At 39.3% G+C, this 15,725-nt stretch overlaps 1 protein-coding gene across 6 annotated transcripts in view; it reads right to left on the reverse strand.

Annotated features, from left to right (window-relative positions):
- The window catches only part of SH3BP2 (SH3 domain binding protein 2), a 90,081-nt gene that overhangs the window by 12,754 nt on the left and 61,602 nt on the right, over nucleotides 1-15,725 (reverse strand). For 4 of the 6 annotated variants that reach the window (XM_051617596.1, XM_051617598.1, XM_051617600.1 and 1 more), the window contains 2 exons: nucleotides 8,624-8,699; nucleotides 477-616 (listed from right to left, as the gene is read on the reverse strand). In XM_051617596.1, the coding sequence (XP_051473556.1) occupies nucleotides 477-616; nucleotides 8,624-8,699 (216 nt within the window). Of the gene's footprint in view, nucleotides 1-476; nucleotides 617-5,570; nucleotides 5,953-6,015; nucleotides 6,151-8,623; nucleotides 8,700-15,725 lie in introns of those variants that run through there. The other 2 variants (XM_051617601.1, XM_051617597.1) reach the window with 2 other exon arrangements.

Genomic DNA, 15,725 nt, shown 5'->3' on the forward strand with positions numbered 1-15,725 from the left:
TAAGCCCAAAATCTTAAGTTTTCTCTACATAAACAGATTCTGATTCCAGAAGCCATTCTTTTATGTACAGGCTAATGTTGGCAGTAGAGATAAATCTCCATTTCACAGGAGCAGGAGGAGATGCAGCTATTTTATAACTTGGAAAAAAGCTGAGTACTCAATTTGTTTTAGAAAAGAACATTTGAAATTGATACATAACCCAAGAATCTGCTTGCCTTTAAAATCTTACTTGTGAAGGATCAGACAAGGGATTTAACAAAGTAAATCAGTCACAACATTTATCATCTAAGATTTACAGTTCCAAAACAATTAGAGGAAATTCTTAAAATATGGGTCTTTCATACATATATTCCAGTAAAATTGTCATCTATTACAGACAAAGCTTCATTAAACAGTCTGCTAACATGAAATGCATTAACGGCCCCAAAGGCAAGCATTTAAAACGTTTAATTTAGTTAATTACTCATTCAACTTACACTTCAAGATCTGCAGCTGAGTGCCTCCTTTTTTATGAAGATACCCTGACTTCGTCACTCCTCCAGGCATTGTCAAAAGGTTTTGTGCTCCAATTGCCTTCATTGGGACTGGCCAGACCTGCTCCTGTGAGGCCATCTTTCTGCAATTTAGAATAATTTAAAACAGTTTAAAACTTACTTTAAGAAGTGAGTACTGAGAAACAAAGCTTGTTTCCTTCAACAAGTTTTCCAAACAACTAACACAGTTCAGCAGTCAAGTATGTAGCACAGACGGGTGGTCATTTATTCCAGGAAGTTTGTAATGTACAAAAAAACATGGTGCAGAAAGTCCCAATTTATTTTTATACTGCTCTCAAAAGTGATTTGACAGCTGTTTAAACAGTGGAAGAGTGCTTAGTAAATATTATCCAAGTAATAATATTTTTTAAATGTCTCAGATAACACCATGAGATTTTATCAGGCAGGTAGCTATAAAGAAAATCAGTTTCTCCTCCCAAATTCTATGCCACACATGTATATACAACATAATTTTCTGTATAATGAGGAAACCAAGCATTATATTTTAGTAACTGCAGTATCCAATACTACTTAATCCTTATATTTACATGTTTTATTCTTAATGGAAGCATGAGTATATAATCTCAGACTGGATATCATACGTGTGCTGCAGACTGTCATTACATTTATATATTAATTATTAATGCCATGCTCACGCAAGCATCTTTGCAATTATCACTCTTCCTGCTATCACCTTAAACAGGTTACCAAGAAAATTAGTTTCTTAGTAGTACTTTCTTCTGTCTCATGCATCATTATGAGACCTTTCTCTCTTTAAGTGGTAACAGAACAAGGCTAAAAATCCTACTGCATAACAGGGGAAAAATGTCACGCATGAACTGAACAGGAAGTTTGACCTAGAATGGTGTTATCCACAGGTGTAGGGCTAGAGACCTTTGCTGGCAAGAGGCAAACTAATGAAGTTCCAGTTAATTAGTTTCTGATAAAGGCATGACTGTTTCGAACTGTAAAGCTTTTAATAGAAGACTGAAATCTAATGGATCCTGTTTCCTTCTGCTTCCCTGGGAAAGGACAGTAGTGGAAGTCAATAGTGCAGCTCAGCAGAGGAATCCAAGAGCCTACAGCACAACATACCTATCCAAGCACTGGTCTCCACAGCCTAAGATGGCAACTTGAAGTACCCACACTGAAAAGCAGCAAGCAATACAGTTTTGTTGAGGGATTAATTGCAAAACAGTAGAGTACACATCCATTGTGTATGTTAGGAAAACAGAAATGCAAGTCAATTAATCTTTCAGTGGATTAGCTTAGGACTTACATCTAACTGCTTGCCCTTTGCTGCTGATGCATGTGTGGGGAGGGGTGGAAATCACTAACAATTTCTACCAAGAGAGTTTAAGCTCAATTAGATTCTCTAGGTAGCCTCAAAAACTTAAGCACAAATATTCATTTTTAGCTCCCAGTGTTATGCACCAGGCACAAGCAAAGGAGATAAGATCCAAGGCCGTAGAAAGGTTCTCACAGCAGGCACTTCCCAGTTTTCATTCAGGACATTCCTGCGCACCAAAAGGTAAGTTCCTTTTGTTGTACTCAGCTATATCCTTTCCTCTGCCATTTCCTCCCTGTTGTTTTTGATTGAGATCTTTCCAAGCTGAGCTGTTCCTTCCTTCTCCAGTGTGCACTGGAGCCCAGAGAGCCAGTTGTGTCCTGGGCTGCATCAAAAGAAGTGTGGCCAGCAGGGCCAGGGAGGTGATTCTGCCCCTCTACTCTGCTTTGGTGAGACCCCACCTGGAATACTGTGTACAGTTCTGGTGCCCTCAGCACAAGAAAGACATAGACCTGCTGGAGAGGATCCAGAGAAGGGCCACCAAGATGATCAAAGACCTGGAGCACCTCTGCTATGAAGACAGGCTGAGAGAGTCAGGGCTGTTCAGCCTGGAGAAGAGAAGGCTCGGGGGAGATCTTAGAGCACCTTCCAATACTTGAAAGGGGCCACAGGAAAGCTGGGGAGGGGCTTTTCATCAGAGAAGATAGTGATAGGATAAGGGGTAATGCTTTTAAACTGAGAGAAGGGAGATTTAGGTTAGTTATTAGGAAGAAATTCTTCACCATAAGGGTGGTGAGGAACTGGAATGGGTTGCCCAAGGAGGTTGTTGATGCCCCATTCCTGGAAGTGTTTAAGGCCAGGTTGGACGAAGTTTTGTGCAGCCTGGTCTAGTGGCAGGGTTCCCTGCTCATGGCAGGGGGGTTGGAACTTGATGATCTTTGAGGTCCCTTCCAATCTTAATGTTTCTATGATTCTCTTCCCTACAATGAAATTTCTAGCAACAGCAATGTGTTCACAGGTCCAAGAAGGGCCTGTGCAGAGATATTTTAAGCTTTTGAAAATTAAAATAGTAACAAGTTACATGCCCCATCCCCCCCCAAAAAAAAAAAATGAGAGAAAAAAAAGAATCCTTCAAATTATTTCTTCACGTCATGCAGAAAACTCAAAGTGAGGAAAATTATGAGAGTTAACCAGCTGGCTGCTGACACCAAACCACCTGCAGTATTGCTAAGAGTGATTTCCTTGAAATGACAAATGCAAAGGCAAGTCTTGGGCTAAAATTCTCTTTTAAGAATGGGCACATCAAGGTTCGAACACAGAAATAACTTAATCACAAGTCAGTTTTTAGTCTGCTTCTAGTTACATTCAGAAAAAATGATAAAGTAAAAATAGAATCTTTTTATTCAAACAAATATACTCTGATCTCCCTTTTTTGATCTAACAGTCTCAATGCCACCCAACAGCTTCAAGTTTATCATGGGTCTTCAAATCTTAAGTGCTTTTACTACAGAACACAGAACACAAAAGGACTTAAGCAACAAGCCTGTGGCACAGAACTGTTTCAGTGTTAGGTACTTAGGCTGAAAACACATCAGAAGAGGCAGAGTTAAATATCTGAGAGGTTATTCAAAACAACTAGTAAGCTGAGGTTTCTAGGACGCCAATGACAAACACCTGGGACAAGGGTATCCCAGCCTAGCATACAAAAAACAAATATTTGTCTAGGCCATGTTGGCCTTCTGCATGGGAGTAGACCAGCTAGATTACTCACTAAAGTGTGCCTGGATGAGGCAGTTTCTCCTCTACCTGAAAAGCCTGAGAATCAGGCAGACAGGAAAAAAAAATAATTAAAAAATCATGGAAGCAGAGGAACAAGCAGGGAAGAGGGGGAAATCCAGTTCTACAGTGTGTGATTACAGGATTCAACTGAGGGGGAAGGACAGCAGAGCATCAGGTTCTGCTTCCTCTATTCACAATATTTTTTACTTCTGACTACTCACTATAAAGCAGTCTTGAGAGTAGAAACCAAACCTCAGAACTTCCCCATCCCAGCTGAGTGAATAAAAGCAGACATGATTGAACTCCACACAGCCAAGTACACATTATATGAGCTAAAGAGCCCAGCTAATATACCAGGCTTTTCAACAGATTTAGAGGCTGACAGGTCTATTTTCTGGATCTCACTGTGTCTTATAGCACTCCCCATCACATCTGTAAGCTTCTGGAGCATTTTCATTTGCAGACAGATTGCAGATACATAGGGAGGACTTCGGTATTCTGAATTGAGATGTTTGAGTTAGACTTCTAGAATCCATGTAAGTACTCTGAATCTAGTCCCAAGCAGATTTTCTTCTCGAGAGTACAAAGCAATCCTGGAATGACATTAGATGCTATCTTGCATCAAGCTGCTGGGAGAAAGCTGTCAAAACAATGTAACTGCAGGATCTTTATTGTAGGGGTGAGAAGAAGGAAAAAGGGATGCTCTTAGAGATTTTTTTCTTGTCTTAGAATCTACAGTATGGTTTTACTTCATGAATAAAAATGAAATTCTGCCACATTAAAAATCTGGATTACATTACAAAAGAACACATGCCCCTTTTGGCCTTAAGAGCTATTGGTATTCACCCAATTAAAGCAACTACAAGCTGATTCAACTAAGGATTGCATCCTGGAAGAGCCATGAATCCTCAGTTCTTGCTTAACTTCAGCAGAACACATGGCTGATGTGATCATCTCCAGATCTTGCAGTATATGAGTGTAAAAACACATTACTCCCATTCTCTGACACTACTGCTGCCAAAAGTTGTATCAAAAATTGTCACTTGATAGAATAATATTTATGGTCTGTTCTGAAGCCCAGTATGGTCACGCTGAAAACAAATAAAAAATAGCCTCCAAAGTTGCAGTACAAAAATTAAATCTGATCTGAATTTGTAGCAAGTATCTCTATGCCAATTTATCCGAGCATTTTTTAAACTCTGTAACATCTCATAACATCTAGTCTTTACGTTCTATTTTGAAAGAATAGTGTAGCAAAGTGACGTGCTAGTTTCCTTCTGAATATATAACTCACATATAACATTACATTTGTAACATATAACTTACAGAAATGACTGCATTCCTCATATAATCCAAAGGAAGACTGAAGTTTCAGTCATTACAACAGGCTTAAGCAAAAATAGGGCAGCATTACATACAGCAAAACTGTAAAATAGAAGCTTCCCCGATGTGCTCTCAGCAATTCTGAACAAAGGCTAGTTCTCCAAATATCTAAACACCTACCATCTGTTGTTAAAGCTGCTTTCTGAAAAAATTTCAGGTTTCTTTTCCATTTATTAAACGTTCTCCAGTATTTCTGAAATACTCTTCCGTATCTCTCCTACTTTTTTGGTTACACATTCCATTTCTTAGTAGTTCTAACAGCCCCTTTCACAATAGTCTCTCAAAAGGATTAACAGCACAGTACAAACACTGTGAGGTCAAATAAATCTTACAGGACAAAGGGAACAGGGAACTAAGCCCGACAGAAAAACATTGTTTTAAGTTTTCAGTTTAACTTGCTTTTCTTTTCTGACAAACATTTTCAAACACTCATCTCATCTGTTCCCCCTTCAATTCTTTACCCTTGAACTCCCTGCATGAGTTAAAAGTATTTTACCTCAGATACAAAATTCTACTCTTAGTTTTAGTCTGCTCTCTATCTAAAAGAGAAAAGATGACAGAAATAGAAGCCACAAACATGCACCAACCTGGTCACCACGCCTGCTCGACACATAGCTTTTCTGCTGACAGTTTCACAGAGGGATTTTTTCCTTTGTGATGACAAAGCCATCAATAACGTATGGCCCCTCTCAGGCATGGCAAGAACATCTCTGCACTTCTCCCCGTTTTGTGTCTTGTAAGCTTGAAAGTGACTGCAGTAGCTGCTGTGCACTCCACACAAAAGGAAAAGAAACCCTGCCCCAACTGCTTGTGCATCTGCACCGCGCTGTGGCCAAAAGTCACGCCTAAGCTATGACTTGTTTCCTCTTCTACTTTCTGTTTCCCCCAGTGCTAGTGGGCAGCACTATCTTTGTCAGATTTCCTGACTTCCCAGAGAGGTTATAAATCAAACCCTGCATACCTCAAACCTCTGCCAGATGACAAGCCAGAAAGCAAAGGGGATTTTCCAGTGCTCACTTGCTTCCGACTCACCTTTCAATCAACTCCTTTCCCTTGGGAAGAAGGTATTCCTTTTCTTACAGCATACTCAAGCTCTCTCAACCAGCAGAGGCACAGCTCAGAAATGCTGCCTGTGCTCCTGAAGAGCTTGTGCTTTAGGTACTGGCCCTGCAACCACAGAGCTATGATAAGTATTTAATTTTTTTCTTCTTTTTTTTTTTTTCTTTCTGTCCTGTAGCTAGAGCTTGTCCTTCCCTCTTCAACCCAAGAAATTAAAAATAGCCATTTTGAAAGACGACACAGCATATACATGCTCTAGATGAAATCTTGCCTGTAGGTTTGATGCTCTGCTAATCACAAAAGAAAAAAAAAAATATCAATTCAAGAGGTTCACAAAGCAAGGACAACAATTCTACAGGACACGTATTACCAACTGATGATGAATAAATGCCATGGTTTTACACTTACTTTCATACAGAGCTCTTAAAAGGATTCAAGTGTTTCACTGACTTTGTCTGGAATTAAGCAACACCCCAGGCTAAAAAGTTCAAGTAAGACAAAAAAAACCTAGCAAGTTTCAGAATGATGGACAAAACCTACACATTAACACGGCAAGTAAAGCTTACTTCACACATTTTTGGGGAAATGGACATGAATCTGTACTCCAAAACAGAAGGAAGAAGTTTCTACATAGCATCTTTTATTTTTGTAAGCTACCCGACAGTCCAGGCACAGAAGAAAACCATTTCAGATACTGGCTATGGCTGTATCAGCTAGGAATGCAATTCTCAGTCTTCACTATGGGGCACCCATTTGCACTCCTTTCATAGCCAGGCAGTACATGAAATGGAAGCAAACCATACATCACCCACCTGTTGCTGCTAAAAGAATCAGCATAGCAACACAAAATCCCTATTTAATAAGAATGGAATAGGAATCAATACCCAGTTGTCTCAATGGTTTAATTAATAGATCATGGGTAAGACGTAAAAAGGACTACAGCTCAGCAGTTTGTGAATTAAATTCACTTATCTGCTACAGTATCAGCTACCAATTTAGACTTTAAGCATTAAGACACAATGCTTTAAGCAATCTTTCCTCCCCCACTTCTCTTCTATCTAAGCATACTCCTCTAAGTCTGCCTTACCATCCTTGCAACCTTTATCTCTACCTCAGCAAAAAAAGCCACGATCAAAATGACGTAATTTCAGTATATGTAACACTGGAAAAAAATTAAAATCAGTTCCTCTTCTCCTTTTCTGGTTTGAAACTACCAAAATCTTTTCCCTTCTAAACTCCACAACTACAGTATCACACCCTTTGGCCTCAACAGTCACATTTTAATTACATCTTGTTTATCCAACACATGTTCCTGAAGCACTACTTTTCCACTCCAGCTTTTCTGATACTGTCATCTCCCAGTCTTCACTTAAGTACTCAGAAATACAGTATTTTTCATTTTAAGTTCCTAGATCCCCTTTTGAGTTTTCTGTTGATTTCCAACACTGTAAAGATGGTCAAAGAGCCAGAACAGAAGCCATTTCAAAAGCGCACACACACAAGCTGGTGTTCCGTTGAGAAACAACAATCTAGATGCCTCACAGTTTTGGAAGAATGAAAATTCAGCTTAACTTTCTAAATTGAACATTAATCAGAAGGGTTGTGTTTAAAAATTGGAAATAAAGAATCTGAAGAGACGTGAAACCCTTATGGATTTGATTAACAAGTCTGTCAAGGAAGTGAAATATTAATCATTCTTCACAAAATTCAGTTTTGCAAAGAACTCTGGTATATGATTTTCAAACCACTAACCTTCATTTGTCCCACAAAATCAGTGGTAAGAAGAAGCCTTGCACCAAGCTAGCTTAAGGAGAATTTCACTTAATTTCTTTAACATTATGAGATTTTACTCAGATAGCCTTAATAAAAAGAAACAAAACATCAGAAACCAACATTTGGATTTAACTCCAACAGGGCCACTGTCTGAAGAAGTTGGCCTATCACCTCTGCCACTGTCAGGACCAGCTCTTGCTCTCAGACAAAAACAGTCCTATTTATCTTTAGCTAATGGAAAGGAAGAGCAATGAGCTATACATCTAGCACTACACTGTCCTTGCAAGTATAAGTTCTCTAGTCTAGCTGAGGAGTTGAGTTGTCTCAGCAGCAAGAGAGCTTCCTCTTCCAGACCAATTTACAGGAAACCACAAGAATGGACTGTAAATAAAAGCAGCGCAAGAAGAGCACAGCAACTGGCCAGACAGAAAAATTAACTAAGTAGCAAAAAAAAAAAGTTAAATTAAAAAAAAACAACTTTCCTTCAGCTACAGCAAGCAGTCAGCTGAGCAGTCAAGTTCCACTCAGAATAACATAGGAGTTAATACATTATGTATTTCCATAAAAGCCTACAGTATAGTGAGGCATTAAATAAGACACCTTCTGTTTAAGTTTTATGGGCTTTAATGAGCTTGAATCAGGAGTAGATTATTTTGAGTTTTATTACTTTATTAACTCTACTAAACTAGCTTAGTCCCATGTTTCTAGACCACAGTGGAAGCACATCCACTATGCTGAGAGAGGATATGTCTGTCCACTGTATACTCCACAACAGCAGATTGTAACAGAGCAAGTGTAAATTACTCACCTGAATCCTTCATCTGCTAGGTAAGCCAGTCCTGTGAAAATGTAACCATGCACCAGAATCAGCTCTGCTGGGTGACCTACAGAATATTAAAAAAAAAAAAAAAAAAAAAAATCAGCCACAAAAGAGAGAAATGAGGCCTGAAACTTCCAAAAATCCTCTTTCAATGCCAAAGGAATTCCCATTCTTTAAACTTCAACTATCATTTCTTCTTTCAGCTTACTCAGAAAGAGCTGAAAGAGACTTAATAATATATTTACTTATATATTTTAAAAATTAGCTGAAGCCCTGGTAACATATATTCAATCTAAAACTGAGAAGCATTTCAGGTCAAAGAGCTTCAAAGTTTCTATGTATACCCCACTGCCCTGAACATCTATGGACATACTGTTTGCTCAGAACTTCAAAAATGCCAGCCAGCACTGGTCTTCAAAAAATAAGTCAAACTTCAGAGAAAGAGCACATCAGCTGTAACTTTCCCTGGTTGTTTCACCAAAACACTTGGCACAAGTCCTAGAGGATGACATACTGACTTTTTTGCTAGTTAGTGTCATATATTGCTCAAACATCTGAAGACCCAAGTACAGCCACAAAGTATTTGCAGTATACACACACTTTGTAAATAACAAATTAGGCCGTGCAGCTGGAAGAGAAGAACCTTTTGCTAACTCTCAACAGAAGAACAGTATCATTAAACAGATTCTCTTACATAAGCTAGTCTTGAAAAATAACCTAAGACTTCATCCTGATGTAAATAAGGGTTGAATTAAAATCAGTACCGCTATCCTAGCATAACTTTATATGTTGGCAATTTTATTAGGAGTAGCTTTTCAAATTTAAGGGATTTCTACTGAAGCAAAAGGCCCTTCAAATCTGTAGAGAAGCATTCACCCAGTGAGTTAACTGGGTGTCAAGTCTATACCAGTCAGATCATACCAGTTAACAGCTGATACCAGTAAAACTTAAAATAGAAGGCAAGTTCTTAAACATTTTTGCTCCTTATGTTTCCTCAAAATAAATTCACAGACATATTACCAAGGCAAGACTTCCATTTTCATTTACTATTTAAACCAGATGGGCAGGTTCTTTGTTAATTTTCTTACCTATATACAAGGTCATTGTAAAAAAGCTAAAGACTGTAAATGTAGCTATTATTAACTGTTATCTTTCATCAATGCTTGTAGAATAATTTAAGCTAAACCACAGTTTAAAAATCATGTAACTGAGCATTAGTACTAACAGGGAAGTTCAGATTGGACATTGGCAAGAGGTTCTTCACCATGGGAAGGGTGGCCAGTCACTGAACAGACTCCCCAGGGAAGTAGGGAAGTGGTCACAGCACCAAGTCTGTCAGAGTTCAAGGAGTATCTAAATGATGCTCTTTAGTCATATGGCTTAGTTTTCGGAAGTCTTGTGAGAAGCAGAGAGCTGGACTTGATGATCCTTATGGGTCCCTTCCAACTTCAGATATCCTATGATTCTGTGATTGCCAAAATCCTATTCCTGCAGACAGCTGTGCTGCAGACAGTTGCAAAGGGAGTTTCCCCAAATACACATAGACACTTATAAGTGGGAGTTTCCACGAATTATTTATTTCCTTGGCAGAAGCTTTCAATTCTAAGATATTACAGTTGAAACAATCTTACTGCTGTGCTACTTTTTGATGAACTGCATACAATTCAATCATTAATGTACTGATAATTAACAATTTAGAAAGCGCTATTAGACTACAAAATAATTTCTGCTTACATGTCAAAATACCTGTAAGCATTTAAGCTGGCAGACCACTGAACTTTAGTAAAAGCAACACCTAAAAAAAGGCTTTTAGAAATTTACAAGAGGGAGTGAAATATCCATCACTGATTATAGAGCATACCTGATAGGTACATTTAAGTAGCAGACTTCTTGTCATAAAAAAGCTAAACCTGTTGTTAGGATTGTTTTTTCTGTTTTCTTAGACTTTTACTTAAGTCAGTCATCAAGAGTCCAAGGGAAAAAAAGAAGAAAGGTGAAAAACCCACGTTAGAGGCCTAACATTCGTGTTCATCATTTCTGCCATTTCTGATCCTAAAGCCTTTTGGCATGACATACAACATCCATCAATTCACTGTATACTGTGCTTGTACAAGACTAACAAAACTTAGGTCCAAAACTACTATTGCTAGTTAAAGAGAGTATTTCATGTGAGTGTATCTACAAGTCAAAGAAAAAAAAAAATTAGAGGATATAAACAATTTTAAAACATTCCTGCAGTAGGATACTAAATGCAACAAAAACACATACAGCTTATGGGGAAATTCCTTTTGAATGTCTATTAGCAAAAAACCACAAGGAGTAAATTTCTAAACTCTATCACTGACCCCACTAACAAGATGCTAAATGAATACTGAAGAAATTCAGCAAGCCCTGGTTTAGAGGGAGCATTTGGTCCCTGAGCCCTTCAAGCTTGTGTCCCTCTTCTGGCAGAATGCAGTAACCTTATATTTAAGGAAATAAACCTCTGCAGGCAAATGGCTGCAGCCAGCTCCAAAGGGGAAGCTCAACTTCCGTCAGACCCTGGGCAAACAAAACAAGAAACACATTTCCAATTTTTAATTTGCTTGTAAAGAGACTACATGATACAATTTAAAGACAAAGTGTAAGCATGAAGACTCACTCTACTGCTATACAACACAGTAGATTATGCTGGTTTCTAAGCAATGATGCAGTGAAGCATCTCAAGAGTTTGCACTTCTCATACTTGGAAATTCTGACTAGGAACCAGAATCTCAAAATAAGCTAATAACCATGCAAGTGTAATTAATAGAATTAGAAGGTCCAACTGGGCTGTACTGCTAATGGACAGTCCACTCCTCCAACAGCTTATGCTCAAAACCTCACACAGGCAAGTAGGTGTACCAGAAACAAGGTTTCTTTCTTCTGATTCCAGTGACTGTTCCCTTTTAAATCATGACAGGGACTTCCTCTAAAGGATGTTGTAAGGCGTAAGCATTTTGCCACTCCCACCTCTCACCATGCAAAACAGGTAGGAGCATGGATTACAATAACCAGGATTTAAGGCTCCTGTAAATTTCATCACTTAGACAACTACTAGTCTCTCTCCTTTAACATGCACTTCAAAGAAGAATCCCTGCAAACTTATGCTTACTTTCTACAAAAGCTGAAATTAATTGTAACCACCACATTGCACACAGCTGGGATTTTAGGTCAAGACTTTCCAAATTAAAACAAATGTACACTACAAGGTCGTGCCAGAAAGAAAGCAGTAAACAATTTTAATTTGGAGGACAGGAGAGGAAAAAATAATTTCCTATCACTTAACCCTAAAAATGTACAATCACATACAATGGGCTTCTTTGACAAAAGAACTCGTACAATATCATTTTATATTAACATTTCTTTAATGGAAATAACTTATTGCTTCAGAAGTACGACCAAAAGGGGGGGGAAATATTGCCCCTTAAATCTAGTTTAAATTAACTCCAAATGCAAAGATTAGCCTGACATTGACCTATGCCTCCAAAGCTAGACAGTTGCACTCAAAAGTGAGTTCACACAGGTCTGTTTTCAAGTACAGAAGACATTCATATGCAAGACTTCATCAAACATGCACAACATCACAGTTTGCATTGTCAAATATTTTACTGGCTCAGTGACAAAGTTTACAAAAGGGTTTCACAATAGTTACAAAAAACACACATTGTATTACAAAAGTAACAAACTCCTGACAGTAAGATATGTGAAAGGCAAGACACTAAAATGCAGAGTTTAGATTCTTACTTTGCATCTAACCTTGATGTCACTTGATTCTTCTCAAATCAGCTCCTTTTCTGACCTGTCTTAGTAGCCAAGATGTATACATGTATAAAAGTCTTTTGAAGGGTTAACTCATTCACACTGGGAAAAAGGCTTCAGAAAACTAAAGATAAGAGGAATGGATCAGTGGCACTGCACGTGTAAATCAAAACCCTTGTGAGGGTGACCATTAATATTTCAGAGAAGTGTGGTGGTTTCACCCTGGCTGGACATCAGGTGCCCACCAAAGCCACCCTCTCATTCCCCTTCTCAGCTGGACAGCAAAGAGAAAATATAAAAAAGCTCATGGGACAGGATAAGGACAGGGAGAGATCACTCACCAGTTACTGTCACAGGCAAAACAGACTTGATTTGGGAAAATTTTATTTACAATCAGAGTAGGAGAGGAGACCTTATTAATGCTTACAAGTATCTAAAGAGTGGGTGCAGGGTGGATGGAGCCAGACTCTCTTCAGCAGTTCCCAGTGACAGGACGAGGGGGAAGGGGCACAAGCTGCAACATGGGAAGTTCCATTTAAATATGAGGAAAAACTTCTTTACAGTGATGGTGACAGAGCCCTGGGACAGGCTGCCCAAGGAGGTTGTGGAGTCCCCTTCTCTGGAGATATTCAAGACCCACCTGGATGCAGCCCTGAGTAATGTGCTCTAGGGGATCCTGCTTTAGTGGGGGGTTGGACTAGAGGATCTCTAGAGGTCCCTTCCAACTCTGGCAGTTCTGTGATGAGAAAACAAAAACTAAATCTTAAAACACCTTCCCCCCACCCATCCCTTCTTCCCAGGCTCAACTTCACTCCTGATTTTCTCTACCTCTTTCCCTCAGTAGCACAGGGAGATGAGGAATGGAGGTTGCAGTCAGGTCATCACATGTCTCTGCCACTCCTGCCTCCTCAGGGGAAGACCTTGTCACACTCTTCCTCTGCTCAAGCATGGAGTCCCTCCCACAGGGGACAGTCCTCCATAAACTTTGCCAACATCAGTCCTTCCATGAGCTACAGTTCTTCACTAACTGCTCCAGCCTGTGCCCCTTCCACAGGGCACAGTCCTTCAAGAGCAGGTTGCTCCAGCATGGATCCTCCACAGGGTCACAAGTCCTGTCAGCAAACCTGCTCCAGTGTGAGCTCCTCTCTCCATGGGGCCACAAGTCCTGCCAGGAGCCTGCTCCAGCACAAACTTCCCATGGAGTCACAGCCTCCTTTGGGCATCTACCTTTTGCAGTGTGGGATCCTTCACAGGCTGTAGGTGGATATCTGCTCCACCATTAACCGTCACAGCTGCAAGGGAACAGCCTGGCTCACCACGGTCTTCATCACAGGCTGCAGGGAAATATGCTCTGGTGCCTGGAGCACCTCCTCCTCCTTCATTGATACTGGTGTCTGCAGGGTTCCTTCTATCACATACTTTCACTCCTGTCTTCTGGCTGCAATTGCTGTTGGTGTTGTTGCAGCATTTTTTTTCCTTTCTTAACTATGTTATCCCAGAGGTGCTGCCACCATCACTGATGGGCTTGACCTTGGCCAGCAGCAGGTCTGTCTTGGAGCCACCTGGCATCAGTTCTGTCAGACACAGAGGGAAGCTTGTAGCAGCTTCCCACAGAAGCCAGACCCATAGCCCCCTCACTACCAAAACTTTGCCAGGTAAACCAAATACAGGAAGAAAAAAACAAACCAAAACAAACAAGCAAAAAGCTGTACTGCATCTGGCTTCATGCACAGTGATTGAGAAACTGTAAATACAGAAATCCATCTCAGATTCCAAGATCTCAGTCTCTGGCACTTCAAAATGACACCAGTAAGCACCTGAGCTGCAAATTCTCAGATTGGAAGGATATTCTAGTTCTTTACCCACTTCTGACATTCTTCCATCAAGCACTCCTCAGATCTGACTCCCTATAGCTATTTCTATTGTCCAAGCAAGTGAATAAAAAAAAGCTCATAAACTGGAACATTCACTTTAAAAGATATTTCCATTTCCTTCCCACCTTTTTTTTTTTTTTTTAATTAAGTCTTAAGGACTTATTCCAGACAAGGTTTGAATCTAGCAGAAGTCTGGCATTTTCCCCTTGCACTTTAAAGTCCAGTTAGTTCTTTTTCCTTTCCCCTCACCTACTTCCTTTTCATTTGAAGATGCTTGTAGGCATCACATTAACCTGTCCTACCAAAGAGAACTTGCTTCTGTCCAAATCCTTTCTTAAACATTTAATAGCATTGTCTATTCTTTCCATTCTTATACTCACATCAAAGCTGGTCCGAAGAACAGTTGGCTGACTCCTTGCCTCACTGACTTTTCACCTCCAAAACTAATTTTTATTTATTACATACACTATAAATAAATATAAATATAATTTGTATCTATACAGTTCTTAAAGAAATGGTGTATGTTATAAACTCCAGCAACCCTACTAATCATCTTAGCAAGATGAGCTACAAGGAATACATTGCCTTTGTGCACCGTTTCTTTCTTAAAAGGTTCATTTGAAAAGCTCTTTCAAAAGAGTGCAGCCAGACTTCTTACAGACACAAATTGGTTATGATATAAAAGCACTCTTCTTTATGGCCTGCAAAAGCTTAGGCTTTCTGCACTACCTACGAACTAACAGCCATTATCTCCACAAAGTCCATAAAGCATTCTTGCACTTCCAGGTTTTGGTACTCCATAAAACTCAAGTTTACTCTTACAAATGGAGCATGTAACACTTCCAGCAGAAGATTTTATAATATCTACAGATTATCTTCCTGCTATACACACCAGATATTCTTAAGGCATTCTAAATACGATTCACTCTTTGTATACAATGAGGAGTTGAAGCTGGATTTCACTTGCACAAAGGAAATTCAGGAATTTGGGTCAATAGGATTAGTCCTGCTTCAACCTAAGTAATCAAACCTGACATCTTTGTATAGCAAATACAACAACAGTTCACCCAGACCCAAGCCAAATGACAGATCATACATATCATAGATGCATTGAGTTGTTTGTGTTACTGGCACCACAAAATAAAAGGTCTACAGAAGCAGAACTTTAAGGAAGAAAGTGCTGTTTCTGCACCCTTTTAAAATATTTACTAGTATTTGTGACATTCTATAAAGCATTTGAAACCAGACTGATAAACTTAACATCCTCTAAAAAACTGCACTTATTAACTATCTCAAAGTGTAGACATGCATTACAAACATATGCTTATATCTACACAGCTATGAAAAGAAATCTCAGCTCTAGAGGTGGCTAGAAAGTGTTAGTATTAGACTCTGTCCAAAAACTCTCCTTTGCCTTAGAAAACATCAATCTTTCA

Source organism: Apus apus, chromosome 4 (assembly GCF_020740795.1).
Source record: "Apus apus isolate bApuApu2 chromosome 4, bApuApu2.pri.cur, whole genome shotgun sequence".
Taxonomy (NCBI): domain Eukaryota; kingdom Metazoa; phylum Chordata; class Aves; order Apodiformes; family Apodidae; genus Apus; species Apus apus.